The sequence below is a fragment of the Frankliniella occidentalis genome, unplaced genomic scaffold (assembly GCF_000697945.3).
Source record: "Frankliniella occidentalis isolate FOCC.00 unplaced genomic scaffold, Focc_3.1 Scaffold47, whole genome shotgun sequence".
Classification (NCBI taxonomy): domain Eukaryota; kingdom Metazoa; phylum Arthropoda; class Insecta; order Thysanoptera; family Thripidae; genus Frankliniella; species Frankliniella occidentalis.
In genome coordinates this window covers 1,154,418-1,179,892 of record NW_026267177.1, presented here as the reverse complement: position 1 = coordinate 1,179,892, position 25,475 = coordinate 1,154,418, and the positions used below count along the sequence as shown (strand labels likewise).

At 56.7% G+C, this 25,475-nt stretch overlaps 3 protein-coding genes across 3 annotated transcripts; 2 read left to right on the top strand and 1 right to left on the bottom strand.

The window, feature by feature from the left end:
* The first annotated feature begins 547 nt into the window (after positions 1 to 547).
* Positions 548 to 3,034, top strand: LOC113207921 (uncharacterized). The gene is made up of 5 exons (XM_026424685.2): positions 548 to 715; positions 1,293 to 1,604; positions 1,681 to 1,957; positions 2,046 to 2,526; positions 2,738 to 3,034. Exons 2-5 carry the CDS (start codon positions 1,311 to 1,313, stop codon positions 2,811 to 2,813), a joined length of 1,128 nt encoding a protein of 375 aa, XP_026280470.1. The 5' UTR covers positions 548 to 715; positions 1,293 to 1,310; the 3' UTR covers positions 2,814 to 3,034.
* LOC113207852 (glucose dehydrogenase [FAD, quinone]-like) lies at positions 2,862 to 7,576 on the bottom strand. Its single transcript, XM_026424578.2, has 7 exons — positions 7,381 to 7,576; positions 6,589 to 6,786; positions 6,075 to 6,509; positions 5,731 to 5,920; positions 5,382 to 5,521; positions 4,993 to 5,290; positions 2,862 to 4,920 (listed from the first exon to the last, which is right to left on the bottom strand). Exons 1-7 carry the CDS (start codon positions 7,461 to 7,463, stop codon positions 4,390 to 4,392), a joined length of 1,875 nt encoding a protein of 624 aa, XP_026280363.1. The 5' UTR covers positions 7,464 to 7,576; the 3' UTR covers positions 2,862 to 4,389.
* Positions 7,577 to 10,583: 3,007 nt separating this feature from the next.
* On the top strand, positions 10,584 to 24,355 carry LOC113207792 (fatty acid synthase). Its single transcript, XM_052267150.1, has 26 exons — positions 10,584 to 10,787; positions 12,389 to 12,538; positions 12,626 to 12,778; positions 12,864 to 13,043; positions 13,118 to 13,318; positions 13,392 to 13,627; positions 13,719 to 14,525; positions 14,609 to 14,798; positions 14,878 to 15,107; positions 15,183 to 15,487; positions 15,576 to 15,717; positions 16,145 to 16,243; positions 16,334 to 16,436; positions 16,505 to 16,783; positions 16,878 to 17,033; positions 17,107 to 17,255; positions 17,343 to 17,747; positions 17,846 to 18,189; positions 18,287 to 18,350; positions 18,441 to 18,611; positions 18,684 to 19,234; positions 19,307 to 19,664; positions 19,739 to 19,994; positions 20,076 to 20,350; positions 20,435 to 20,686; positions 20,763 to 24,355. The coding sequence occupies exons 2-26, from the start codon at positions 12,406 to 12,408 to the stop codon at positions 20,862 to 20,864; spliced, it is 6,141 nt and encodes a 2,046-aa protein (XP_052123110.1). The 5' UTR covers positions 10,584 to 10,787; positions 12,389 to 12,405; the 3' UTR covers positions 20,865 to 24,355.
* The last annotated feature ends 1,120 nt before the right edge of the window (positions 24,356 to 25,475 follow it).

Genomic DNA, 25,475 nt, shown 5'->3' with positions numbered 1-25,475 from the left:
CACGTTGCACGTGCCCACGTGACCCCGGGAGAAGAGCACATACATAGCCCGTGTCTGCCCCGCGGACACCGCTGACGTGAGCTGGCTCTGGCGCCCTCGACCTGGCGCTAATCGGAAATCATTCCGCAGAGTTCTGCGCTTTGTCGCCTCCCTTATCTTTAAAGCTCGGCATTGCGGCCGGGCTCCCCAGGGGCTCGCGGTCCAGGAGGGCCGAGCCGGGCGGGGCAGGGCGCGGCGCGCAGCGGTGACGCGGAGGGCAGCAGCCGCGAACCGAGAGGTAAAAACGCAGCATCTCGGCCGTCCCCGCTGAGCCTCTCCCGGCCCTGCCATCCCAACATGTTAACACTAGTGTTTCTCGAAACCCCGCCAAAGTCCACATTCAGCGAGCGAGAGGATGCATCATAGCCCGCTTGGGAGCGGAACAGAGATGCCGACTGTGTACCTTTCTGGTATTGATGGCTCAATGGGCCCCAAGCGCGGCCCCAGGGCGTCGCATCGCGTCTCGCGGAGGGGGGGCCGGCCGCCGGTCTGGAGCGCCGCGCCGCCGCCGACGCCGTGCTACGCTGCGCTGGTCTGCCCGCACGGCTCGACTCGGCACGACTCGACTCTCAGTGCGGCCCCGGCAGGCCCGTGTCATGGACGCATGGTCGACCATGAGTGCCAGCAGCAGCAGCGAACGAAACAACGAGAGTACAGTCGCCGCATACAGAGTCAGGTAAGGAGCTTGTTAGTAGTGTGCAATTTGTCTGGTCTGAACGTGTTCGTGTAATGTGTGACGGAGAGCCCGTACAGCTGTGTCTGCCTGTGTTGTGACGTGAGTAAGGCGTAGTGCGACGGAGCGACGGAGCGACGGTGTCTCGATGCTGCGCCTCATTGTTTGGTGATAGCTGTGAGCTCATGCCCGCCGCACGACTGCTTTGGAGAATGAGACAGCGGGCAAATACAGACTCAAAGTTGTTTTGCCATCACCCTGACGTTTCAAGAGGCGCCTGTGTTTTGGGCTCGTGCGTGAACGGGCGCACCTTCGCAGCCTGGCGGCTGCCTGGCCCAAAGTGTTTCCTCACTTCCAGCTCTCGGAGGTCGAGGTTGGAAACGGCCCGCAGAACCACTCGCTTTGCGTCGCCCCGACCCACTCCCTCTCTCTCCGCGCCAACCACGCCAAACAGCTGACTGTCGGTCGCCGTCGCAGTCCGCGGCGCTCGCGGTATCGCCGTCGCGCCCGCCGATACTCCCACCGACTCTGTAGATACTCCGACCGCGAGCTAACGCCCCTGTCGTGTGTTCCTCCGCAGGAGTAGGAGCGGCCGGCCATGGCCTCGGGGGCGGCCGGGGCGGCGGGGGCGTTCCTAGCGGCCACGATGGCGGCGCTCAACTCCAACTCGGCCTCGGCCAGAGCGGCGGGGGACAAGGCGTTCCTGGAGCAGCTGTACAAGGAGCTGGAGTCGCCCTTCGTGTGGGGGCTCCTGCCCAGCCTCGGCTCGCACCGCTCCGACTCGAGCCGCTGGGACTGCCACATCCGGAGGCTCGCCGATGTCCTGCAGGTTGCCGACAGCCCCTGGACCAGGGTCGTGCTCCACCTCAACCTCAGCTGGCTCTTCTTCAAGGTGAGTGCATTTGTGGCCGTTGGCCGCGGTGGCCCGGTGGGCTCACGACCTCGCTCACGGCCCCCTCGCCCACCAGCGCGGCGACAACCGGACGAGCCGCTCCCACCTGGCCGAGGCGGACGCGGTGCTGGGCATGGCGCAGTGGAGCGGCGCCGAGGCCGGGCTGCTGCTGCGCGGCGAGGAGGCTGCCCGCCACGCGCTGGGCGCCGCCTGGGCGCACCTGGCGCACGTCTGCACGCCGCTCGCCGACATGCAGCCCGAGCTCGTGGACATCACTCCGGTGCGCCGCCTGGGCCCCGGTCAGCGCGCCGCCCTCTACGGCCTGCAGGCGTCGTGTCTCTACTTCCTGTGCGGTGAGTGACGACCCGGTGACGCTGCGCCCCTCGGCCTCTTGTTCACCATGGCCCACGGCCTCAGTTCCACTGACGCTCTCTGTCACAGTCCAGGGCGAGAAGATGGGGAAGAAGATGGTGTCGGCGGCGCGCAAGGCGAGCGGCCTGCAGCCCGAGGAGGGCGAGTGGCTGCTGCTCATGGGCAAGCGGCCCGACGCCGCGGCCGCCGGGCTGGAGGGGGACGCCATGACGCCGCACGCCGCCGTGTACACCGCCACCCGCCACGTCTACTGCGGCGAGTGGCTGGCCGCGCGCGTCCTGCTGCGGAGGGCGCTGGACCTGTGGCCGGCCAACGTGTACGTGCAGGCGTACGTGGCGTACCTGTACGCCGGCTGGGTGCAGGAGCAGCTGCCGCCCGCGGCCGCGCACGAGCGCGTGGCCGAGCGCTGCTCCGTGGAGGCCGTGCGCCTCGCCCCCGGCTGCGTGCTGGTGCACGCCGTGCGCCGCCTCGTGCGGCCCGAGCACAACTCGCCCTGCCTGAGCCGCTGCTCCAAGGTGTACGGCATGGGCGTGGACGAGATGGTCACCAAGTGAGTCTACGCTAACGTCACACGTCGACCTGTGCGACCTCGCGGTTGGACGTCGGTATCTCTAATGCACTTGCGCCCAGAGGCGAACACCGTCACGTCCAAGCCCGACACGTCGCTTGCATCCTTTCCGTATTGCTTACTCACCTCTTTGAATTGAAGGACTCGCTTTTATTCTGCCCATCGCACTCACCGCACCGTTTCCGTGTTGCAGAATGCGCGGGTCGTGTTTCGTCCTCGAGGGCATCATGTGCGGGTTTGTCAGCGGTCACAAGGAGAAGCGAGTGTGATGGGGTGCCATCCGCCTCCACGGGCACTGCTACGTTTACGTGTATTACTTCGTGATATTATTAATGTAGACCACAACTATTCAAAGCACAGCTGTTATTTCTATTTTATTATGTTTTTTGTACGTGCATACACTATTTACGACGGAAAAGTTTCTAGTGAATTCCTGTTGTTACGATAAATAAATCCTGCTGGGCGTAACGCCCGAAGGTCGCTGCCCTTATTGGTTCGTTCATTAGCCTACCCGAGGCGTGCGGTGCCGGACGGCGGTGGGGCGCGCCGCGCCGCTGAATACCAATGCGGCTTGTCAAACAGCTCTACATTGTGGAGCACAATCCACGGTCTCTTACGTACAATTTTATTTTGAAAACTATTTATTGTTATTTTCCAAAGGGAGACAGAGACATTTTAGGGCGGCGTTCACTCAGCGCCTCGTGGCTATGGAAGCTGGCATCCAGCCCGCCGACCTTGCCACTAGAGTGACCCCCGCCGCGATCGCGATGACCCTCTGGTCTCGGCCAGTCCGCTGACCAAGAACACACACGAACGAACGAACCACGGCACACATTGACAACCTGTCGGACTTAGCGCCTGCGAACCGGCGGTAGGCAACGCCGTCACACGAATGAAATGCGGGCTTGCCTACGCACAGGCGTCTGCCTATAGACGATCTGACCTGACCCAGCCGCTGAGGTCAACGTGGCAACGCCGCATCCCCTAGCATTCCAAGCTCAAAACTAAGGGATCGGACCTCGGACTAGAACTTAAATCGTAAAAATTATTAACAACAAGTAAATTGACGTTTTTTTTAAACTTTACGTCCTCTACGCGGGTGTACGGCCACTCGAGCAGAAAACTTTACACCGTTGCCACATTCAATTCAGCAGCTGGGTCAGATCGTCTTTTCAGTTCTGAAAGGGACCTACTAGGTTAAAGTACGGCTAAGACGTTCGGAAGTTAACACATCAACTGAATCAACTGAAACTTGGGTAGGACGTCAGTCCGTGACCGGAGCCCGTGCGCCCCGAGCCCCGAGCTAGTGCTGGTACGAGTCAGTGTTTTCTCGGTAAACAGAAAAAATGAATTAAATTATAATGACTTGAACTGTATCAAACGAGAGTAAATATCTATTAATTTTACAAAACTCAAAGAAATTTGTTTAAGTTAAGCCTCAGGACAGGAACGAATTTTCGTTTGTTGGCATTTTATGTGTTTACTTGCAGTGCATTGACGTCCAGAGCCAAGTAGATTCAGTAAGGCAGGGTGAGTGGATAGTCCGTCGATTGGCCAACGACCAGGTGACACGATGCACTTGAAATACCTAATGTAGCTGGTCGATGCAGCAGGGTCAGGGGGTCGGAGAGGTAGGGCAGGGCCGTAACGATCGACGACTAGACAAGATGAGGATGATCACGGCTAGAGTGAGTGATTAGCCGTGTCCAGTCCGATACCCGAGTGGCGTCCTCAGGTAAGTTCTTGTTCATTTAGAAAACAACCTTAAGCTATTAATTATTAATCTTGTGCGTGCTTGTAAATTTGTGCAAAAGGCGTCTATTTAACTGGATCGTTCGGTCCTTGTCATCCTCGGGTACGACATGAGGCCGGACAGAATGCGATGATGCTTCCGTGGCCTTGTGGACGTGGCGTCGCGTCGGTCCACATCCCATTATCCCAGTGCGCTTGCCGAATGAGCTCTGCGCCCTTCTCGCCCACCATGATGGAAGGCCCGTTGGTGTTGCCGCTGGGCAGGTCGGGCATGACCGAGGCATCCACGACGCGCAGGCCGTCGACGCCGTGCACGTGCAGCTGCGCGTCGACCACCGAGGCGGCCGCGTCCGGGCCCATGCGGCACGTGCCCGTCAGGTGGCCCCAGGTCTGCGCGCCCCGCCGCCCCGCGCACCCCCAGTACGCGTCCGAGTTGGGCGCGGCGGTGCAGCCCGGCAGCGGCGGCGCGTCCAAGACGATCCCCGCCTCCCGGAAGGACGCGGTGTCGTTGAGGCTGGCGGCGACGCGGAAGCCCTCCACCCAAGTGCGCTCCTCGTCCTCGTCCAGAGAGATGTTGAGGTACAAGAGCGGCAGCGAGCGCGGCGACGTCGTGTTTAGGCGCACCTGCGGCGAGACGTTCACAGAGGACACCCATGTTTTATTCTGGACACCCGTCGTTCACCCGCCCGCGCCTACCTGTCCGCTGTAGCGCGGGTGCAGCAGCACGGGGCTGATACGGATCTGGTCGTACCACACCGAGTCCTCCCCCGGAGCGGTGCAGTTGGCGGCGGCCCCACGCCGCTTCATGAGCTGCCCGATGACCTCTAGGTGGATGAGGGGCCGCCGGCCCGACGTGCCGTCCTGCTGCTTGGTCCGGAAGAAGGCGGCGACCTGTCGGACCCCGGTGGCCGACAGCGGGCCGTGGCCGCCGTCCAGGTAGCGGGCGTAGGCTGCCAGGCGCTGCTGCAGCGTGTCCGAGCGCTCTGTGGCCGTCCTGCAGGAGCCGCTGGAGCGTGAGCGCGCGAAAAACGACAGGAAATGACCGCCAACCGCCGCCAACGTGCTCGATTGCAGTCGCCACTCACTTTGTGACGGTGAAGTTGACGGTGAGCATCGTCGTGAGGTGGTCCTTGAGGTTTTGCCCTACTGCGGGCAGGTCGTGGATTGGCGCAATACCCGCCTCCTCCAGGTGTTCGCGTGGGCCGATGCCGGACAACATAAGGATCTAAAAAGTAGTATTGAGAAATAGCACTAACTGGCTGAGAAACCCCAACCATTTTCGTAGTTTTACAGTACCACAGACACACTTCGCGTCATATGGTTAGAAACGAGAGGCAAACCGTCAGCGAGACAGTGTAAACATCAAAATTTTGTATTTTTTTTTCTTTGGTAATCCACTTGCCATAACCTGCGTCGCCTCGCCGCCCTCCTCACCTGTGGGGACTGCAGCGCGCCCGCCGAGACGATGACCTCGCGGCGCGCGAGCGCGACCCTGGGGCCGTGCGGGCCGTCGTACTCGACGCCGACGGCGCGCTTATTCGAGTCCAGGAGCACGCGCCTCACGGGGGACAGCGGTCGCACCACCAGGTTGGGTCGCTTGCGGCGTACGGGGGCGATGAAGGCCCTGTTGGTAGATGAGAGATGAGAGTTGCACCCTGGACGCGCTCGCCCCGCCCTGCCTCGCCCTGCCCCGCCTCGCCCTGCCACGCCTCGCCCCGCCCCACCTTGCCCCGCCTCGCCCCGCCTCGTTCCCCCCAGCCCCGCCCCACCCCGCTTACTGGTTGGAGCTGCGGCGGTGGCCATCTCTCTGCGTGAACTGCAGCAACGTGGCGCCGCTCTGCTCGCGCCCGGTGTGGTCCGCGTTGAACGGGAGACCGGCTTGCTCCATGGCCTCGAGGACGACGGGCACGTTCTCGTCCCGGTACGGGAAGTGCGACACGTCCAGAGGGCCGCCGCGGCCGTGCAGGTCTGCGTCCACCTCGTCGTGGTTGTTCTCAGACTTCTTGAAGAAGGGAAGCACGTCGCGATAGGCCCAGCCCGGGTTGCCCATCCGTTCCCAGCTGTCGTAGTCCTCGGGGTGGCCGCGGGAGTAGAGCATGCCGTTAATGGCGGACGAGCCGCCAAGCGTGCGTCCCCGGGGGACGTACTGGCCGGGGTCCCAGCCGCTAGCCTGCGTGCGGAACTGCCAGTCGACGTCCGTGTGTAGGAAGAGCCTGGCGGCGGACAGGTCCGGTTTGACGCGTAAGTCGCAAAGCGCTCCCTAGAGTCCACCGATCTCGCTTCCGCGCTCACCTGTTGAAGGCGGGCACCTCGGTGAGGGCCGGCTCCTCTGGGCCCGCCTCCAGCAGCAGGACGCGCCACGCCGGGTTCTCGGACAACCTGCTTGCCACCACGCAGCCGGCCGACCCACCGCCCACCACGATAAAGTCGAAGTCCTTAGGCGCGTCGGGTGAGTCCTTCACGTCGTCCCTCTGCCGTTCCCCGTCATGCCTGTAACCAAGCACCCTCTTATGTAACTTTCGTAATTTTTAATATTTTTTTGTGTGTGTCCGGCTTGCGCATACTCCATAGCGCGCCCGCTTCCGCCAACTGGGCTTGCCTAAACAAACGCCAGCCGCGTGCGGCAGCTCCTGACGTGGCACCGCGCGAGAATAGGCAACCCGGTACAGTCCGCGATGTAAACCGCAGTGCGCGCGGCATGCAATGAAAGTTAAGTAGTGGGTGAGGTTAATCTCATTCCCTGTACAGCTGCGTGCCTGCCCCGTCTAGCCTGAGAGTCTAATCACAAATGACGTTCACACTTACCTCTTACAGACCCCCCCCCCTCCCCTCATCCATTATCATTACATTTTGTCACACTTTTCCTTAACCCGCTCCCCTTCCCTGGTAAAGATGCGTGACGTCATTGGTGAAAGGCAGGCCATGCCACCCCTCGCCGTCATTTTATTTCGCGACTTCGTGCTCCTGTTTTAAGATACTGCAATGGCAATGGGATGGCACATCGAAAAAACAAAAAACAAAACAAAAAAAACACCCACGAACTGACGACGGTTTCCCTTGTTCAGGCGGTCGCTGGTGACCTACCGCAAGGAGGACAGCAGCAGTGTGGTGAAGAGGGAGGCTGGCGTGCAGGCCGGCGACTGCGCTACGGGGCAGGCCCTCTCCATGGTGTGGCGGGTCGCGGTCGCGGTCACTAGACACTGGAGGAACTCCACTACACACCCTGGTGCTCCACGGTACCTATATACCGCAGTAGTCACTCACGTCACACCTGCTCAAGTTCTTGGAATTGCTAGGTGACTCCCGCACCAGCACCAGGACGCCGACCAGAGATACACCAAGGACCAAGGCCGAGTCGAGGGGACAGAGCGAGTAGACGGCACGCACGTCTTCGCTCCAGGTGGCGGCCGGTCCGGGAACTTTGACGGCGGAAAGCGAACAGTCGGTGTGTTAGCGCGAAGCCTTTTCGGCATCTATTTTCAAGCGAGTGAGTAGAACAAAATACTGCCCCCATTTCGCAAAGAGCTTCCCGCGGTGAGGGCATCCGGCCTTGGCCAATCAACCATTTTATCCCCATCCGTTTCTGTGTTAGTGGTGCAACAAAACGTTTACGATCAACGATAATGAAATGGCAAACGACGCAGCTAAAATGTTCCGCTGGGGACCCGGACGCACTTATGGTAGCAGTGTAGAGCGTATCTCTTCGTTAGAGCGTGTTGCGGCAGATACCCTGCACCCGTGTTATGCGCTATTTCCTGCCCGGGTTTTACTCGACAGACTTTTGCATATCGGAGCAAAATCAGTCCGGCTTCGTGGAACCTGAGGCGTGCATGAAGTAAGGACTGAGTAGAGGCGCGGGCGCGCTTCAATGAGCGTTTGTCCGTGTGCGAGAGATCTGAGCAGCGCGCCCCTCCGGCTGTAGTGCCAACTGCTCGGGGTATAGCGACTTGAGCCCGCCTGAGGTCGAGCCCGGGGACTTGAGCACGGACATGAGCCCGGACAGGAGTCCGGATTGCAAATGTTTTGAACCGCCCAGCGGCTCGGGCTCAAGTTTTTCGCAATATCCAGGCTCGTGTCCGGGACTTAAGCCCGAGCAGTTGGGCGGGTTCAAAACATTTGCATTCCGGGCTGTCCGGGCTCATGACGTCGGGCTCAACCTCACAGTCAGGCGGGCTCAAGTCGCTATACCCACTGCTCGGGCTGCTCGGAGCCGAACGCAGCACGACCCATATATAGGGACACTGCCTTTTCTGACTGACGCAGGCCGCGGCCGCGCTGCTCGGTGCTGACCACCTGCCAGGTGAGAAGTGTCTCCCCTTTTCACCTCTCACCTGGCAGGCGGTCAGCGCAGACCAAGAGGGCGGCCCCCTGTGTCGCTCGGTCAGAAAGGGCGATTTTACAGCTCTGCCGTCCAGGTCGTCTGCTGCGCCTTGACGTTTGCGTACAAGAGATCAGTTTTACCAGTGGATTTTAATGGCAAGTGATGTAATACCATGGCAATTTTCGTTTTCAAATCATTAATGAGCTTTAAGAAGTTAAAATAAAAGACTTAGCAAGAAATCCATCAGCCCGATCCCTTTTAAATTTAGTCAGCATCCCTTTCAAAAATAAATTTATGGTTAATACGAAATTCTCTCATTATGTTCCATTCCAGATCTCGGTCAATTGTGTATTATTTTTTCGGTAGGGGGGGGGGGGCGAAAGGGGCAGTAGCACACATGTTTTGTGAATTCTAGTAAGGCATATATTTAGCACCACTTAAATCACTGATGAAAAAATATATATGTATGGTTACCAAAAGTAGAAACTGTTCAACAATCAACCTCATACTTTAATGAATAGAAACAAAACTCGCCAGTACGTACCAAGTTATTGTTTAATACGTCATAGACATCCTGAGTTTTATCTTTTTAAATACGGATTTGACGGTGACAGTAAACTCAGTGTAGTAATGTCTTACCTACAGACTCACCATTCGTACCCGTGTGTGTGTGTGGGGTAGAGATTCGATTACATCAGACGGTTGAAGGTCCGGCGAGCAGTGTGTGTAGCATGTGTGTGTGTGTGGGGGGGGGGGGGCACTGTAGGTTGCGTACATGTACAAGAGTTTTCTGTCGCACAAATTGACTACTTGCTAGGAGGGGTAGGAGGCAGACAATGACGTCAGCGTGGCGAAAGCGGAAGCGGAAGAAATGAGGGCGCAGGAAGAAATCAGATCGGACAGTCATCGTTTCTTCTTTGGGTTTCGCCGAGATTCCACTTGTCTGCGTGGAATACCTTATATCCCTTTGGCTTAATTTGAATCACTAAATAGACATCAGTTGTTGTTCAACTACGACAAGATAGCCGTGGAACCATGGTCACTTGAAACCAGTAGCAATATTGGGATCTGTAAGTAGGGGTCAACAGAGATGTTCTCTAAAAAAAAAAAAGCGCACACGATAAAATATTATGAACTTTGTTATTCACTGCTTACTGGTTTCTGTGTGCGTTCTACGCTTAGGCATCTGTTAATGCGCCAGGGAAAAGAAATTCCTTCATACTGGAGTATTTAAAAAAAATGCGCAAGCGCAGCACGCTCACCGAATTCTGTCAGTTATGAATACAAACGTCCACAGGATTTTAGTGTGCACCTGACCTATATAAGCAGAATGTGTTCAAGCAGTTTGTTGTTATTTTTTGCTCTGCGGTCCTGATAGGACTGATGATGCACATCCACATCGCCGGCGGCGGCAGCCCGTCGTACCTGTCATTGCGCACGTCATCGCACCTCTTGCCGCCGGCGCGGGGTTCATAGGTCCCACCTAAATCGCATATATTGACGGGCTTCACTAAAGTCCACTCGCAGTGTCCGCAGGCAAAAGAGACCAAGTGCTAATTCAGCAAAACAATTCGACTGTGGCCACAGTAAAAGGCAAGGTGAAAGTGTGGAAAACGTACCCACAGCATTTCCTGTCTTCTACTATATTTTTTTTCACAATCCCTGCATTTTTTTTTACAGTTGCAAAGTAAGCAGCCAGAATACGTTGTGAGGCGTCGTCTTTTTCCTAGCAGAGACATGTTCTGTATGAGACTCACACACAGGAGTGCGTTACTAGTTCGAGTACTCTTCTACGGGCGGCTAGCAGCGGGGAGCTTCACGCATCTGGGCGAACAAAAGGGCAGGCGGCGGCGATGTGGCACGTGACCCGTGTGAACCATACCTGCGCCCCTCGCTAAACGACGCCCCGTGTCCCCTCCAACGAGCCCCCTCCACGCCCCTGCCGTTCCCGGCCGAAGACTGCGCTGCGCAGCGCGTCACAGTCAATCTGGTCGCCGGGGTGCCAGGCCGCCCCAATAGTGATTAAGAAGTAGCCCGGGTAGGACCTGAAGGCCGCGGCACCAACTTTCCGCCCGGCTCGGTGTCCTGACCGAAATAAGCCTTCCGACGTCTCAGTTCGCCACAGCACCCGGCTTGGATCCAGGATACACGCACTTCTTAATCAATACAGGTGAGCATAATTATCGAATTTTATTGACTGGTCAGCTTTGGTTACACAATTTGTGACTTAATGCAGATGTTTAACTTTAGTTATTTACCTGCCATGATATTGTACTTCTATTTAAAAGATTGATGTGTTTTGTGCTCGTTATGCCCTTATGATTCGGAACCCGAAGTAGGTTGTGCGCTTAAAGAACTGTAAGAATTAGATTGCCATTTGATTAACACTATCGACACAGAACTGGCAAATATACCTTTTTATTTTGTTGAAAACCTTCTTTTTGTAGTGGTGACGGAGTAGGAAGAGGGGGTGGGGGCATTAGCAGGGCGGAAAGGGACGAATGAACAACTGGAATTCTGATGAACACATTAGCACAAAAATGTACTAGCCGGACTGTTCGAATCAAGCTAAAAGTAGGGTAACGAAGTAGGAGGGATTCATGGAGTTTAATCGGAAAGAGAAGTAGTACGGTACTTGGAGTACAGAGTACAATCTATGTACATTCGAAGTACATAGGCTAGAAGTGTTCTTGAAAAGTTTGCGTTCTGTCATAATCCACAATAGCACTCTATTTTACCATCCGTCGGTCGGAAGCTTATTGCAATGTTTCGAGGTTGAATAGAAAATGTTACTTACAACCGACAGACAAAATTCTGTGAGCCGTGTATTTGGTCAGACGTGCTTTTCGACTTCCTCATCAAAACACAATGAAACACCCCGGGTCAATTCCGACGGGTAGAGACACCCGAATATCCGCCGATAGAGTCCGTTCACCGGGGGCAGCCCGGCGAGCGGCCCGGCTAATGCATGTAGATGGATGCGGTACCGCGGCGGCCTAATCAGTTTAGCCCTGCCGCCCACGTCGTGCAAAGGGCAACGGCATGTGCTAATTAATAACAGGAAGGGATCCCTGCCCTGCCTCCATGTCTGACTCTGCTCCCCTGCGCTGTGTGCGTGCGAGCAAGGCGCGCGCTGTTCCTATATACGTGTTCGGGCCCTTTCTACAGAAGCAAAGCAAACTGGGTTAGATTTTGTTGGCCTTTGCCCACCCGACCTATCCCAACCCTTTTCCGCCGGGTCAGTTAGTTAGTCGCGGAGGAGGTCCGCTGGCGGGTAGGGTAACATGCGCACAGAGGCCCGGGCGGGTTGCACACAGGATACCGCCCAGCCCGTCAGAAAGACCTAACGCTAACACTTGACCTTAACAGACCTATGCACTGTACAGTCATCAAATCAAAGATTGTGTACTGTACCGAGTGTTTCGGTGCACGTGGGTGTGCGGGCGGGTTTGACTATTCACAGAGGCCATGGTGCCTGACGGGCAGACGGAGTAGGAACAACACCCCGGTGCATTACAAGGTTATCTACTTTCCGCGGAAAATTTCGTAGTGATACTGCAAGGTATGCAGCAGCAGAGCAGGTGGGCTTCCCTCCCCTGTGGTCTGTGGACCACCCTGTATTTTGACACACCTTGATGCATGTTTAAAATACAACCTGCTTCTCTGTAACTGAGTTCAACGAGTGTTGAAAATAACGTCCCTTCCAGTAGACATATTTTTCGTAAAAGGTACATATTTTATTTACAGTTTTGTTCGTCTTTTTATTTTCAGAGACATTATTCGCCAAAATGCCTCCTTACGAGGCTGTTATATCAGGGATTGGGGGAGCATTTCCTCAGAGCGATAGTGTTGAAGATTTCTTTAAAAACCTTGTAGAAGGCAAAAATCTATCTTCTGTGGATGATCAACGTTGGAAACCAGGTGATTCTGCTCAATACATCCCACTTGAGTTAAACTTAGCATTTAGTTGTTATGGAATATAAATAATCCCTTACTCTCACTCTGTAGGTCTACTAGGAACATCTCCACACGTGGCCAAGATCAGCAATGTACACAGATTTGACAACAACTTGTTCAAAGTTCACAAGCGCCTCGCACAACTCATGGACCCTCTAGCACGCCTCATGATGGAGAGGTCGATGGAGGCTGTCATCGATGCAGGTTGGCAGTGTTCTTCTCCGTTCTCCCGACTCCCGATCTACCTTCATCTTTTTGTTTCCTTTAATAACTGTCCCATCTGCTTCAGGCCTTGCCCCACAAGACCTCGAGAACACATATACGAGTGTCTACATGACCACAACTGTATCGGAGTCTGAGTCCAGAACCACGTCACTCTTGCATGGAAAGAAGAACGCAGGTTACGCCATTATGGCTGGAAGCAAGACCATGATGTCCAACCGAATCTCTTACTGCCTCAACCTCAACGGTGAGTAAAGCAATGAGGCTTCAGCGCGACGTCGTCGTGGCGTACACGGAGTTAATCACCCCCGCATTCTGCAGGACCGAGCGTGACTCTGGACGGCGATTGGACGGTGGCCCTGGTGGCGTTGCAGCGGGCAGCTCGCTCCATCGAGAGCGGCGAGAGTGAATTCGCCCTCATCGGAGCGGCCAACACCTGCCTCTTCCCCGAACTCAACAAGATATACGAAAACCTTGGAGTGCTGTCTGCGGACGGCCACTGTCGCGCCCTGAGCTCCACTGGTAAGTCGCGTCCCCACCAGATACGACTGTCTTTCAACTGGGCCAATGTTTTGACGGCGATTGTGGTCCACAGGCACCGGATGCTTCCGCTCCGAGGGAGCCGTCGTCTTCCTGCTGCAGCGCGCTGACCTGGCCAACAGGGTGTACGCGAAGATCAGCGGGGTGCACGACCTGTGCATAGGGACGCGGTCACGTTTCCTGGGCGTGGACGCTCTGTCCCTGAGGCCAGTCATGGAGGACCTCTACCGCTCGCAGGGCATCGACGTCAAGGACGTCAAGATGCTTACCACCGACGGTAATGCCATCCCGGTGAGTGTGTAGTAAAGGTCGGAAAGAGGGCCGGACCAGGAGGTGCGCTGGCAGGCGTTGTTTGACTCACGTTTTAATAATTACATCGCAGGAGATCGAGCGGGACGAGATGGAGTCCTCAGCGGCGGTGCTGTGTCGGGATCGCGTGGGGCTGCCCGTGTCCACGCCCAAGGTCGTGGTGGGTCACGGGGACGCGGTGGGCGCTCTCGTCAGCATCATACACTCCATTGCCGCCATGGAGAAGGGCGTAGTCTCGCCCGTGACAAACTACGTCCAGCCGGCCGACGGCGCCAAATCCCTCCGGGACGGCCGCCTGCACGTCGTCACCGAACCTCAGCCCCTCGACTTGGACGCCAAATCCGTGATGGCCGTCAACACCCTGGGTTACTCGGGCTGCATCGCTCACGCCCTCTTCCGGCCCAACGCTAAGGTCAAGCAGCCCGTGTCGCAGCAGGACAAGGAGTTCCCCAGGCTGGTCGTGGTCTCGGGCAGGACGGAGAGTGACGCCGTGGAGGCCATCAACCAGATCATCGACAAGCCGTTCGACCCCGAGTTCCTCCGCCTGACCCAGCAAGCCTTCTACAAGCCCATCAATGGCTACACTAGCCGCGCAGCCGCCATCATCCCGTCGGACGAGCCCGGCATGCGCCCGATCGTGTCGAGCAAGGAAGTGGACAAGAAGGACCGGCCCGTGTGGTTCGTGTACTCGGGCATGGGCAGCCAGTGGGCCGGCATGGGCAAGGGCCTCCTCAAGGTCCCCGTCTTTGCTGAGACCATCGACCGTCTGCAGCCCATCTTGGAGCCAGAGGGCATCGACCTCCGGGAAACCCTGACTACAGAAGACAACGAGCTGTTCGAGAACATCGTGTACTCCTTTATCAGCATCGCCGCTACCCAGGTAAGCGATCCTGGCCACCCGCACACCACTCTGTTCACGCGTACAGCTACGACCTCTCTGACCTCCCGGCACCTCTGCTGCAGATCGGCCTGACCAACGTGATGAGGAGCTTGGGCGTGGAGCCGGACGGCATGATCGGGCACTCCACCGGGGAGCTGGGCTGTGCGTACGGCGACGGCTGCCTCAGCGAGGAGGAGACGCTGCTCGCGGCCTACTCTCGGGGGAAGGCCTCTTTGGCCGTCAAGCTGGTCAAGGGCATGATGGCCTCCATCGGTAAGTTCCGCGCGGCGCTGCGTGTGCCACGGACCACGTCGCCTCAGAGGCTCTAGCTAACTTCTGCTCTCGTGTGCAGGATACGGATGGGAGGAGGCGGAGAAAAACCTGCCTCCAGGGGTGGACGTAGCCTGTCACAACTCAGCCGATAACAGCACTGTCTCCGGACCCACCGACGCCATCAACGAGTTCGTGGAGGCACTCAAAGAGAAGAACGTGTTCGCGCGCACGGTCAACGTGTCCAACATCGCTTTCCACAGTCGCTACGTGAAACCCGCTGGCTCCATCCTCCTCGACTACCTGAAGAAGGTGAGCCCCGACTGGTGCTCTGAGGGTAAGAACTGCACTTGAAAGCTCGCTTTGACACGCCCGGGTGCTTCACAGACCATCAAGAACCCCAAGAAGCGGTCGTCGCGCTGGGTAGCGACGTCGATCAAGCCCGGCGACGAGAACGACCCCGCGCTAGAGTACGCCGGCCCGGAATTCTTCACCAACAACCTCTTGAGCCCCGTGCGCTTCGAGGAGGCCATGCTGAGCGTGCCCGCCGACGCCGTGGTGATCGAGCTGGCGCCCCACGGCCTGATGCAGCCCCTCATCCGGCGGGGGCTGCCCGAGGGCGCCGTCAGCATCTCGCTCACCAGGCGGGGACACCGGGACGGCATGCGCTTCCTGCTAGAGAACGTGGGCAAGTAAGTGTTGAGTTTGGCGGGGCAGGCCGACGCGATGACGAGTGTCATATACAACGGTCTCGGCACTGTACGGCCTTTCGCTCCGCAGGGTCTTCATGGAGTGCGTGCCGCTCAAGCCGTGGGTGCTGGCGCCAGAGGTGTCGCTGCCGGTGTCGCGAGGGACCGCCTGCCTGAACAGCCTCGCCTCCTGGGACCACCGGGAGGAGTGGCCCCTCGTCATCAACACGAGGGTGAGAGATGGATACAAAACAGCAGGTGTCACAACTCGTCACGCCTATGCTTGACTCTGCGTGTCCCTATCCGTTGCACGTAGCATCGAGCTGGCCTGCGCCTGCGTGGTTGGTGGCGCCCACAGAGTCGAGCATAGGCAACAGGAAATTCACGGATGACGGACGTAGGTCAGGGGTCTCGGAGAGATCAGAGTCTGCTCTCAGCAGGCAGCGCGCGGGCCGCTCGGGTGTGGCACCTCTTCGCGCGTACCAGCTCGTGCTCTCGCACACCGCACCAGCTCCATCTCCCACCCACCGGGCCACAGTGGCCCGCGCGCGAGCCGCGCGTCTGAGAACCCTGACGTAGCTTGTTACACACTTGGTACTGTACCTAGTACAAACAGAATATTATTAGGAGTTTACAGTTTGTATTGCATTTGCTGTGCAGAGTCAGGTGAGCCGGCCGCGCTACGTGAACCTCTACGCGGAGACCACCGCCTGCATCAGACAGAGCGGCAGGCGCTGCGCCGCGCCTTCCACCTTCTTGGTGAGAAAACAAGTGCAAGTCTCATTCTCAGTTCATTAACACAACTCGCCCTAATGGCTCATGCCATCCATTTCTCTCTCAACTTTTCAGGAGATTGTGTGGAGGGAGATCGCGGACGGCAAACCACTTACCAGTTGTCCGGTCATCTTCGAGAACCTGGAGTTCAGAAATCCCGTTGAAATGTCCGGAACAGGTGAGTTTCAATCATCTTGCTGGACGCGTCTAGCCCAACCGGCTCGTATTTACGCCATGTGGTTACAGATGACACGATGCTGGTGCTGCAGCTTCAGCGAGAGACAGGAAACTTCGAAATTGTAATCTCAGATTACGAGTGCACGGCATGGGATGTCGTTTGCGTTATGAAGGGAAAAATATCCGTCCCGGACCCCACCGAGCTGGTGGGCATGGCCAGCGCCCACTCCAACGAAAAGGAGGGTGTCGTTCTGGATGGAGACGCTGTCTACTCCGAACTGCAGGACAAGGGCCTCAAGTACGACGACGCTCTGAAAACTTTGCGCCGCGTTGCTGTAAACGAAACAGGTAAGAAAACCAACCCACAATATAGCGTTTGTAATCTTACTTTCAATTTTCTAGAAACCTTCGCTAACTTATTTGACACGATATTTTATCCTAGACCTGACTGCTCAGTGCGAATGGCAAGGAAAGTGGCACGTGCTCATAGACTCCATGCTCCAGCTGTCACTACTCAAACATAACTCGGGCTCCGTCTTCTGTGGCAAGATTAGAAAGATGACGATTGCACCTCAAGAGATGCGCGCTCTCAGTAGCGGTGAGAACTCGACCAGCCCCGCCGAGTGGTGTTTCCGTTAGCGTTATTCACTTATTCTCCCCCATCTCCGCAGCCCTGCCGCTCCGCTACCTCGTGGACCGGCGCGTCATCGCCGCACCTGGCATCAATATTGAAGGGTACCGCCGCGCCGAGGGCAAGAACAGCTCCGCCGTGACTTCCCTCGCCCTGGATGTGCATCCGCTCAAGCTGCCGACCAAGCAGGTGTGTGAACTCTGCCTTCCATTGCTTATTGATTGGCCCACCTGTAAACCTCGGCCCCAAGCTCATAATGCAATTCTATAGTTTCAGGAGGACGAGGACTTCCTCCAGAGCGTCGCCTTGCTCCGAGTGCAGAACAGCGACTCGGCTGAGGACATCAGTATTATCGTCCTCGAGGCCGAGCAGGAGCCCGTCGCAGCGACACTGCAGAGGATGATCCGCGAAGCGGTGGGCACCCATGCCACGGTGCGCAAGGTGCTCGTCGAGCCCGAGAAGGACATCCCCGCGGAGGTGCGCGGCGCCCTGCTTTTGGTGACCAACTTCCGCACCGGCCAGGCTGGGCGCGTCCTCGCACACCTAGCGACGAGTCCTTCGCCGCGCGTGAACCTGGCCAGCGCCATGGTGTTGCGCTGCGGAGCACGGGGTGGCAACGATGGCTTCATTCAGCTGGCGTCCAACGTGAGCACCAGCGGGTCGCTCTCTCTCCTCGTCCCGGTATGTGTTCATGGTAGTCTGACGGTTACCGACCACGGCCAGCGCCACCGCTGTCGCCACTCAACGTCACTTACGTCACGGGCCATGTTGTCTTCTAGGATAGAGCCAGTGCGAACCACGCCATGCACTTCGTGCACGTGAAGACGGATGAGGCGGTGCCTTCAGATGTTCAGGTGCCCGTCGGCAGCGAGGTGATCCTGGTGTGGCGTGGCCTCCCCAGAGAAGGCATATTTGGCGCAGTGGCCGCCGCTCGTGGAAAACCATACGGCGCCAAAGTCAGAATTGTTATTATCCTGGACGAGGACGCGCCAGAATTCTCTCCAAGCAAAGAGCCGTACTGTGATCGTCTCCGTCTTTCGCTCATAGTGAACATCCTTCAAGATGGCCGGTGGTGCGAGCTGTCACTTTCTAAGCTTAACGAAATTCCAGCTATACCTACAAGGTGTGTTTATAATCACCGGTCTACTGCCATCAGCACCCTCGATTTCTTTGTGATTAAGCCTCGGATTTAACCAAACCCATAACTTTATGTTGCTTAGGGTACAGGGCTACGAGGCGCTCGCCATCGGGTTGAACCCTGGAGACTTGTACGAGGCCGCTCCAGTAAGTTTATCAGCCATAGCCATAAATCGCATCATTTGAATGTGGTACAACGGTTCACCTTCATGTAACCCACTTAACTGTCTCCTCCAGCCTACCCTTGGACCGTATGACTTCTGCGGTCTCAAGGACGGCTCACGTTTCATTGGCGTGGGCACCGCCGCTGACAGCGCCGCGGTCACGCCCGACGACATCCTGCGCTGGGTGGTGCCGGCCGCCTGGAGCGACCAGGAGGCGGCCACCGTGCCGATGGCCTACGCAGTGGTACGTCCTACCCCGACTCTCACTTAGCCCCGCTCTGCTCGCACGTTCTCACCCCACCATGCCATCTCACAGGCCTACCACATACTCACGGTGCTGGCTCCGGTGCGCCCCGGCCAGAGGGTGCTCGTCGTGAGCGGCATCTCGCCCGTGAGCCAGGCCTGCATACGGGTAGCTGGACAAATGGGCTGCACCGTGGTGGCCACGGCCAACAGCGAGCAGCAGCGCCAGCTGGTCATGGCCCTCAACCCCGAGCTGCCGCCTGAGCGCGTTCTGCGCCACGACAGTAACACCCTCAAGTACTATGTGATCAAGGCGATGGGCGGCCAGCTGGTTGACCTGGCCCTAGTACCAGATGCGAAGCTCTGCGACTCGGTCCTCCCATTGCTGGCTCTCAATGGCTCCCTTTTCACATTGTCCAAGAGGAACGTCCTGTCGCATCGCGTCGGCATGCGCGTATTTATCGATTCCACAAACATGTTCGGTGCCGGACCAGATTGTCTCCTTACAACGTCGCCACGTGACAAGAAACTGGTCCAAGCCGCTCTCCAAGAGGGCATCACGTCGGGCTCCGTGCGACCGCTCGCTTCTCGCGTGGTTGACAGCGTGACGGCTGTTGACATGGCGTAAGTCAAGATCCTTTGCTCATGAATTTGAACCCCGTCAGACCTTCTGATTATGTTGTTCTGGTCGCGCAGTGCCGTACAGGGGCCCGTAAAGCAGCTGCTGGTCACCAAGGAGGCGGGCACCTCGGCGCGCCGCGCTAACGGCCCCACCAACGGCAACCGCACTTCGGGCGTGGCTTTCGCCGTGGCTGGCGGTCGCGCCGACTCCTTGGTGACCTTGGCTCGCGCGGCGGCCGCCAAGGGCTCCACCATGGTGCTGGCCGCCAGCAGAGAGTGCAGCTCGGGCGGCGTCCCGCCCAGGGTCAAGTTCATCCCTGCGCTGCGACAGACCAACTTCGTGCCCCTCCCCACGGGCCAGAGCGACGCCAAGCATTTCCTTGGGCTCGCTTCTAAAGCCGAGAACATCAAGGCCATCGTCATTAACCTAGAGGTGAGCTACTGGACACCAGCCCTCTCCCCATCTCCCACACCGCAGCTCTGTGTAATCGCGTGCCCTCTGACCAGGACGCCGCGGACCGCTCGCTCACCTCGCTCCTGCACGCCGTGCTGCCCACGGTGAACGGCGCGCTGCGGGGCGTGCGCCTGCTCGTGCTCACCGAGAGCCTCGCCCAGGGCACCGAGACGGTGGAGGTGTGGCGGCGCATGAAGCTGGCCGCGTGCGCCGTGGTGGGCGACCCCCGCCAGGCCGCGCACCTGCTGCCCTCGCTGCTCACCATGCACGAGCTGCCCGCCGCCGTCATCGCCTTCTCCGAAGGCTCAGGTGCGTGCCCCTCCCAGAGTGCGCTCCCCTGCGTGCCAACCCACGCGCTGACCTTTATGACCCCTCTTGCTTGTGCTGCAGACGCTCGCGTCGCGCTGGGCGCGCCCATCCACCGCCCGGTGCGCGCAGACTCGAGCGACTTCCCCCGCGCGGGCGCGGCGGGAAGGCCGTTCCTGGAGATCTCCTCGCTGGCGCCCAGGCTGCGCAGCAGGCACGCCCGCCTGGAGCCTCTGCCCCTCTTCAACGTGACGGGCCCCGTCCTGGTCCCTAGACTTGTCCGGGAGACGGCCACCAGGGTCCTGTCGCCTGTCCTCATCGCCGACGGCTCACGGCAGTCGGCAGAGAAACTCGCCGAGGTACGTGTGAGGGGAAGGGTGAGCGACTTCCGCCTGCTGATTTCGTCGGAAATAACCCTTTTATTTGTTTTACTTGCGTTTTAGGAAATTTTGAGGCTGCAGCCTCGTGGACCTTGGGCGATGATTGGTGACGCAGAAAACGTAGAGCTTGTCGGGAAAACCGCTAGGCTGGTGGAGCAGCGGGCGGGCTACCCCGACTGGCGGGAGGTGATGCACCTGGCAGTGCTCGAGAGCGGTGCCAAAGACATCTTCCGCTGCCCCGAACTGGAAGGCCTGGTCGGCCCCGTCCACTTCATCAAGCAGGCCGAAGGCAGCGAGCGGAAATCGGTTACCCTGGTAAGTGACATGAAGTGTACTTTCACCAACGATACCTGTAGAGTTCTGACCGCGAACCTGCCTTCTTATTTCTCAGAATGAAAAGAAAATGCGTCACTTTGTGAGCGGACCAAACGACATCGCAGCAATTCTTAACGACAGCTTACTATCACCACTGTCTAAGATCATATCATGTTAGTCCAAACATATTCTACGTTTCCAGCAGAAGAAAATAAAACTTGGCCATTGTTGTAGTATGTTAAAAACCCACGATTTTGTATTTTTGGAGGTTGCTGATTTATCTCTACTATTTGTTGTGTATTGCCTCAGAAATTGTGGTGGGGCGCTCGTAGAGCTACCAGTTAAAGATAATTTCAATGGGTGGTTTCCGTGAAGGGAAGTACAAACTCAATATTAATTCACACCTGTTCAACGGGTAATTAGGCTACTCCGAAACTAAGTGCAACAGTTGATCTGTTTTTGTCCCAATTCGGAACAGCATTATTGGAATAGACTATAGTTTCCATTTTGATTCCACAAACCTTCCCACCCCCTATGGAGATAGGAGGGGCGGGCGCAGCATGGTCCAGACGAAGGCGTTGGGTCCGCCGGAGATACTCCGCTGGGCGAGGGGCCTTGCGTAATCCGCTGTGCTTCCGACAGAGGGCGACAGAGCACCCTCCGTGTGAAAATGTTCACCTTCGAGCCTTTGTTCGTCCATACGAGCCAGGGAGGTCGAACGCGATCAGGATTCTTTTCTATGGGGCGACTCTGGACATATCAGGACAACACGCCCTCTTCTGAAGATTTTTCCTGTATGTTTTGCCATCTGAATGTGGCCACTACTTGGTAACAAAAGTTTCTCACTTTTGAGGGGAAGAATTGTTTGAATGCCTGCATTACATTGGGCCTCAAATGTTGTAAATTTTAACATTTCTTTTTATATTTGATAAATGTTTTGTCTATTTCTTATATTCTATCATTAGGATCAAAGTTTGCAAACCATTGCGGTGGTTATAAACTCGAGCACTTTTGCGAAAAGAAAAAAAAAATGGGTCAACAGTGCAAACCCACAAGGGCTCTGTAAACTAGTAATCGGTTATGTCGACGCTACGTAACTGCACAGAAGCATTGTGATGACCCATAATCCCGTTTCCCTCGGTGATGGCATGAGACGAGGGGTGATGGAGACCTGCGCGATGCAGCGGGGTGCGTTGCGGCCTGCGGCCAGGGTAGGTGGGCCGAAAGACCGTCGTTCTTTCCTCTGCGCCTGCCGTATCCCCGGGTTGGCAAGAGGGCCGGGCGGACCTCGTAGGAAGGGATGGGAGCGCGGAGGTGGAGCAACTATCTTAATGTTTTCTCCCCCTCCCCTTCCCCCGCCGCCGCCGTGAGGCATTGTGTCGGCCGTTGTGCCCCCCCTCCCCCAATCCTCCCCTACCCACTGCCCGCACGAGCCGGACGCTGCTCAGAGGCAGCCTCTGTCCTCTCTTCCTGCCTGGGCGCGCCAGAGCGGAGCACTGTTGCCAATCCCCTCCAGGTTGTGGAGCCTAAAGTTTCCTTTTCTTCGTGGACCAAAGAGTTTGGCTTTGGCTCTACGTTCCCCCCCTGGGCCGACCCGCTTACGCGATTCAAACTGGGGAATGGGTCCAGCAGAGAGGAAGGAGAGTGGGATCGTGAACTAACAGGCCTGGCCTCAATGCACTAGCCGTCACCGCACTGGCCTGCCCGTCCGTGGCTTCGCTGCACACACAGAGGCGCTCGGATCCACCTCGAATTGAAACGTGATGCTACTTGGTCCGTAGCACGACTCTGTAACGCCCGTTACGGTAACGTTAACAGCCCCCTGGAGGGTAGGTGTGTCTGGCCGGGGGGCAGCGTGGGCAGGCGGGGAGGCGGTGGGGGCGGGGGGCGAGGCAACAGAGGAAGGACGTTGCCGGAAATTGCGCGGGGAGCTCGCTAGACCATCCAAGGAGACGGGCGGGCAGCCGGGAGGCAAGCCAGAGGACAGGCCACAGGGCAGCAGGGTGGGAAGCCGGCAGAAAACACGGGGCAGCTGGGAGGGAAGCCGGGGCAGAGCTCAGCGGACGGGACAGACAACGCCAGTTCTAGGGTGCCCGACTGGAGAAGCGACGACTCTTTTCCACCGGAGATCAGAGGCCGGGGCCGCCCGCACTGCTGACAGTCCGAGCCTCTCTCCGAACCCCGACCACTTAAAGCTGGTATTTCATCCTTTTGCGAAACAGCTAAATCTCTTTCCTGTCGAACGCGTTATTAAATTTAGCGAAGTTATGTCTACGTGTAGAAATCTCGTAAGTCGGGGTTGATATAATTAGTAAATTTTTAAAATATTAAAATTTAAACTTTAGATTTGAATTGTCCTACTACTATTATGAACGTTTGGTTGTTCTTCCTCTGTGTTGTTTTCATTACAACGATGAGAAGAAGACTTAGCCCTCTTCTCCGGACAGGCACAAAGGAATGTTCTGAAGTAGACTGAGCAGGTTTAAATAAATTTCGCTGTCGTTGCGTGGATGTTCTGTGGTACGTTTGCGGTGTTCTGGTTGTGATACGGTTACGCCCCTTAGTGCGCTCTGCTGTCGCAGGAGGATATGGATTCAGATACGTATAGCGAGCGGAGGGGGCGCGGCTCCGCGCTTTGCAGTGAGAGGGGCGTTTTGTATAAGTGGCTTTATTTCGCCAAGAACTCCGCCGAGGACGCAAACAGCCTTACTCGTGCGCGCTTGCGCTCGGCCAGGCCGGGCAGGACGGGAAAGTGGAAGAGGCGAGGCGCGAGGCTCGGGCGGGGCCGGGGCGGGGGAGGATGGTTCAAGTAGAATTACAGTCGTATATTTCTCAACAAACAAAAGCGTACAGAGGTAATGGGGGTCCTGGCCTGGGCCGGCCGGGGTAGGTCCGACTGGGGAGGCGCAACGAATCATGAAAGGAAAGGGGGTGGAGGTGGGGAGAGAGAGAGAGAGGGCGAGAGAGAGAGAGAGAGATTGAAGGGGGAGGGAGAGGGACGGAGAGAGTTGTATTGAAACAGGCAGACAGAGACCGAGGTCTCTCCGCGTGTTTTCACCAACACCAGGATGCTCTGCTAGACGCGTGGCACGTCGCCACGTCGGGGCGAGTGAGTCATAGCACAGTGCTTCGTAGGTTTGCATCGTGCAGACCTCTGCGTTTTTTGAATTAGACTTCTAGCACTCTTACCTGATATGTACTTTGCTGTAGCAATCACATTGTAGTTGGCCATATGATTCTTAGTTGTAAGCAATTACACTGTTATTCGATTCACGTGACGTATCATTCTTTTACCATAGGGAAAACTGTCACAGTCTTTTCAATCCTATTGTCACATTACATTAAATGTGGCTGTAGAATTTACTATGCTGAACCTGGTCGTTTCATGTCGATACGAATGTATCGTCATGTATTAAACAGTTTGGAAGTTTCTACATTCAAACGAATTTGACGTCACATAGATGGACTAAACAGTGTATTTCGAGCTCTATTTAAAGAGCTTGACGTCAATATTAAGAGCGAACGGCGCAGCAACCCTGTATCTTTGCGCAACCTCGGTGAAACAATGTATCTCCATTTTAGGGTGATTTTCAACACTATACAACTGAGGAATATTTTATTTTATCATAATGTATACTGTTAAATAAAATATCCCTTGTTTTGTGATGATCTCTCTGTTAAATTTTCGTGCTACCCGCATATTAAACGGATGTATTTGGAAAACTGAAAATTTACAAAAAATAGTATTTATTGGGTCAAGGGGTGAGTTGTGAGTTTTTGTAAGAAATCAACTGACATTGCACTGACATGCAGTGGTCGTCGTCTTGCGTTTACTTTAGTTTTATGTAGTCGCAGTTTTATTCTGATCATTTTTGACAAGGTTTTCTTATTACTTTATTGAAGGCAAGTACTAAGCATTGGGTTTTGTCTTCATGCGAATGAGCAAAATTTACTATGTTTAAAAAGTAAATGTAGTTCCGTAAGTGGAAAGTGTGTCCGTTTTTTATTATAATCATTCGTCAAATTGCGGGAGCTCGGCGCCTGCAAGACTCAGGGTAGGCCACCCTGCCCCCGGAGTGCACGTGTGCAATGCAGGCAAGCTGTTGCCTACCTATCAGGCGCTATGAGAGCTTGCAGATGCTAGCAGCGTCAAGCGCGCACTGCGCCGCGCCGCACACCCAGTGCCCAAAGCCGATAAAAATATGACATTGCAGTTCGAAAGCACTAATTGAGCACTAAAAGATAAGAGGGAGCACAAATTTCAATCGGCCATGGGTGGTGCCAACTTCACGGAGGTTGCATAGGCTGTGTTGGCAATTGTTGCATCTTGCATCTATCCTGTGCTCCCCAATACGAGGAACAGGATGTGGGTACAATTCGCCCGGCCGATTTGTACAGGGGTGTCGACAGGGGGGTATACATTGCCCCGATTTGTACCGCCTTTGCTGCCAGATAGCCCCCAACACACGCCAGAGGTTTTCATTTTATGTGTTAGCCAACTAACGAGCGTACGCCCACATTCTCGCATCGCATACTCGCGCAGTTTGAAGCCCCCAGGCCAGGCAAGGTGCGGCCCCACCCTCGCCCATCGGGGCCGTGCGCTCGCCCTCGGCGTTGTCCTGGACCTGGCGCGGAGGGCTCCTCGTAAGCCCGTCCCGACGGGCGTGGGCGTGTCCAACGACGTCGTAGTCGCCAGACGGCACCGGCGGCGCCTGTCCTGGACGGGCTCGGCCCGGCCCGGCCCCGCCTCTAAGTAGCCTCGTTGGCCGGGCCACGGGCTCCGTCCCCT

What these genes read in the sequence shown, in the direction of transcription:
- LOC113207921 (XM_026424685.2), top strand. Translation starts at nt 1,311, where the DNA reads ATGGCCTCGGGGGCGGCCGGGGCGGCGGGGGCGTTCCTAGCGGCCACG. An exon ending in TCAGCTGGCTCTTCTTCAAG is followed by an intron (nt 1,605 to 1,680) that starts GTGAGTGCATTT and finishes CTCGCCCACCAG; the next exon opens with CGCGGCGACAACCGGACGAG. An exon ending in GTGTCTCTACTTCCTGTGCG is followed by an intron (nt 1,958 to 2,045) that starts GTGAGTGACGAC and finishes TCTCTGTCACAG; the next exon opens with TCCAGGGCGAGAAGATGGGG.
- LOC113207852 (XM_026424578.2), bottom strand. Translation starts at nt 7,463, where the DNA reads ATGGAGAGGGCCTGCCCCGTAGCGCAGTCGCCGGCCTGCACGCCAGCC. An exon ending in CTGCTGCTGTCCTCCTTGCG is followed by an intron (nt 6,787 to 7,380) that starts GTAGGTCACCAG and finishes GCTTGGTTACAG; the next exon opens with GCATGACGGGGAACGGCAGA. An exon ending in GCGCGCTGCAGTCCCCACAG is followed by an intron (nt 5,522 to 5,730) that starts GTGAGGAGGGCG and finishes ACTACTTTTTAG; the next exon opens with ATCCTTATGTTGTCCGGCAT.
- LOC113207792 (XM_052267150.1), top strand. Translation starts at nt 12,406, where the DNA reads ATGCCTCCTTACGAGGCTGTTATATCAGGGATTGGGGGAGCATTTCCT. An exon ending in TCCTCGACTACCTGAAGAAG is followed by an intron (nt 15,108 to 15,182) that starts GTGAGCCCCGAC and finishes GGTGCTTCACAG; the next exon opens with ACCATCAAGAACCCCAAGAA. An exon ending in TGCCGATGGCCTACGCAGTG is followed by an intron (nt 18,612 to 18,683) that starts GTACGTCCTACC and finishes GCCATCTCACAG; the next exon opens with GCCTACCACATACTCACGGT.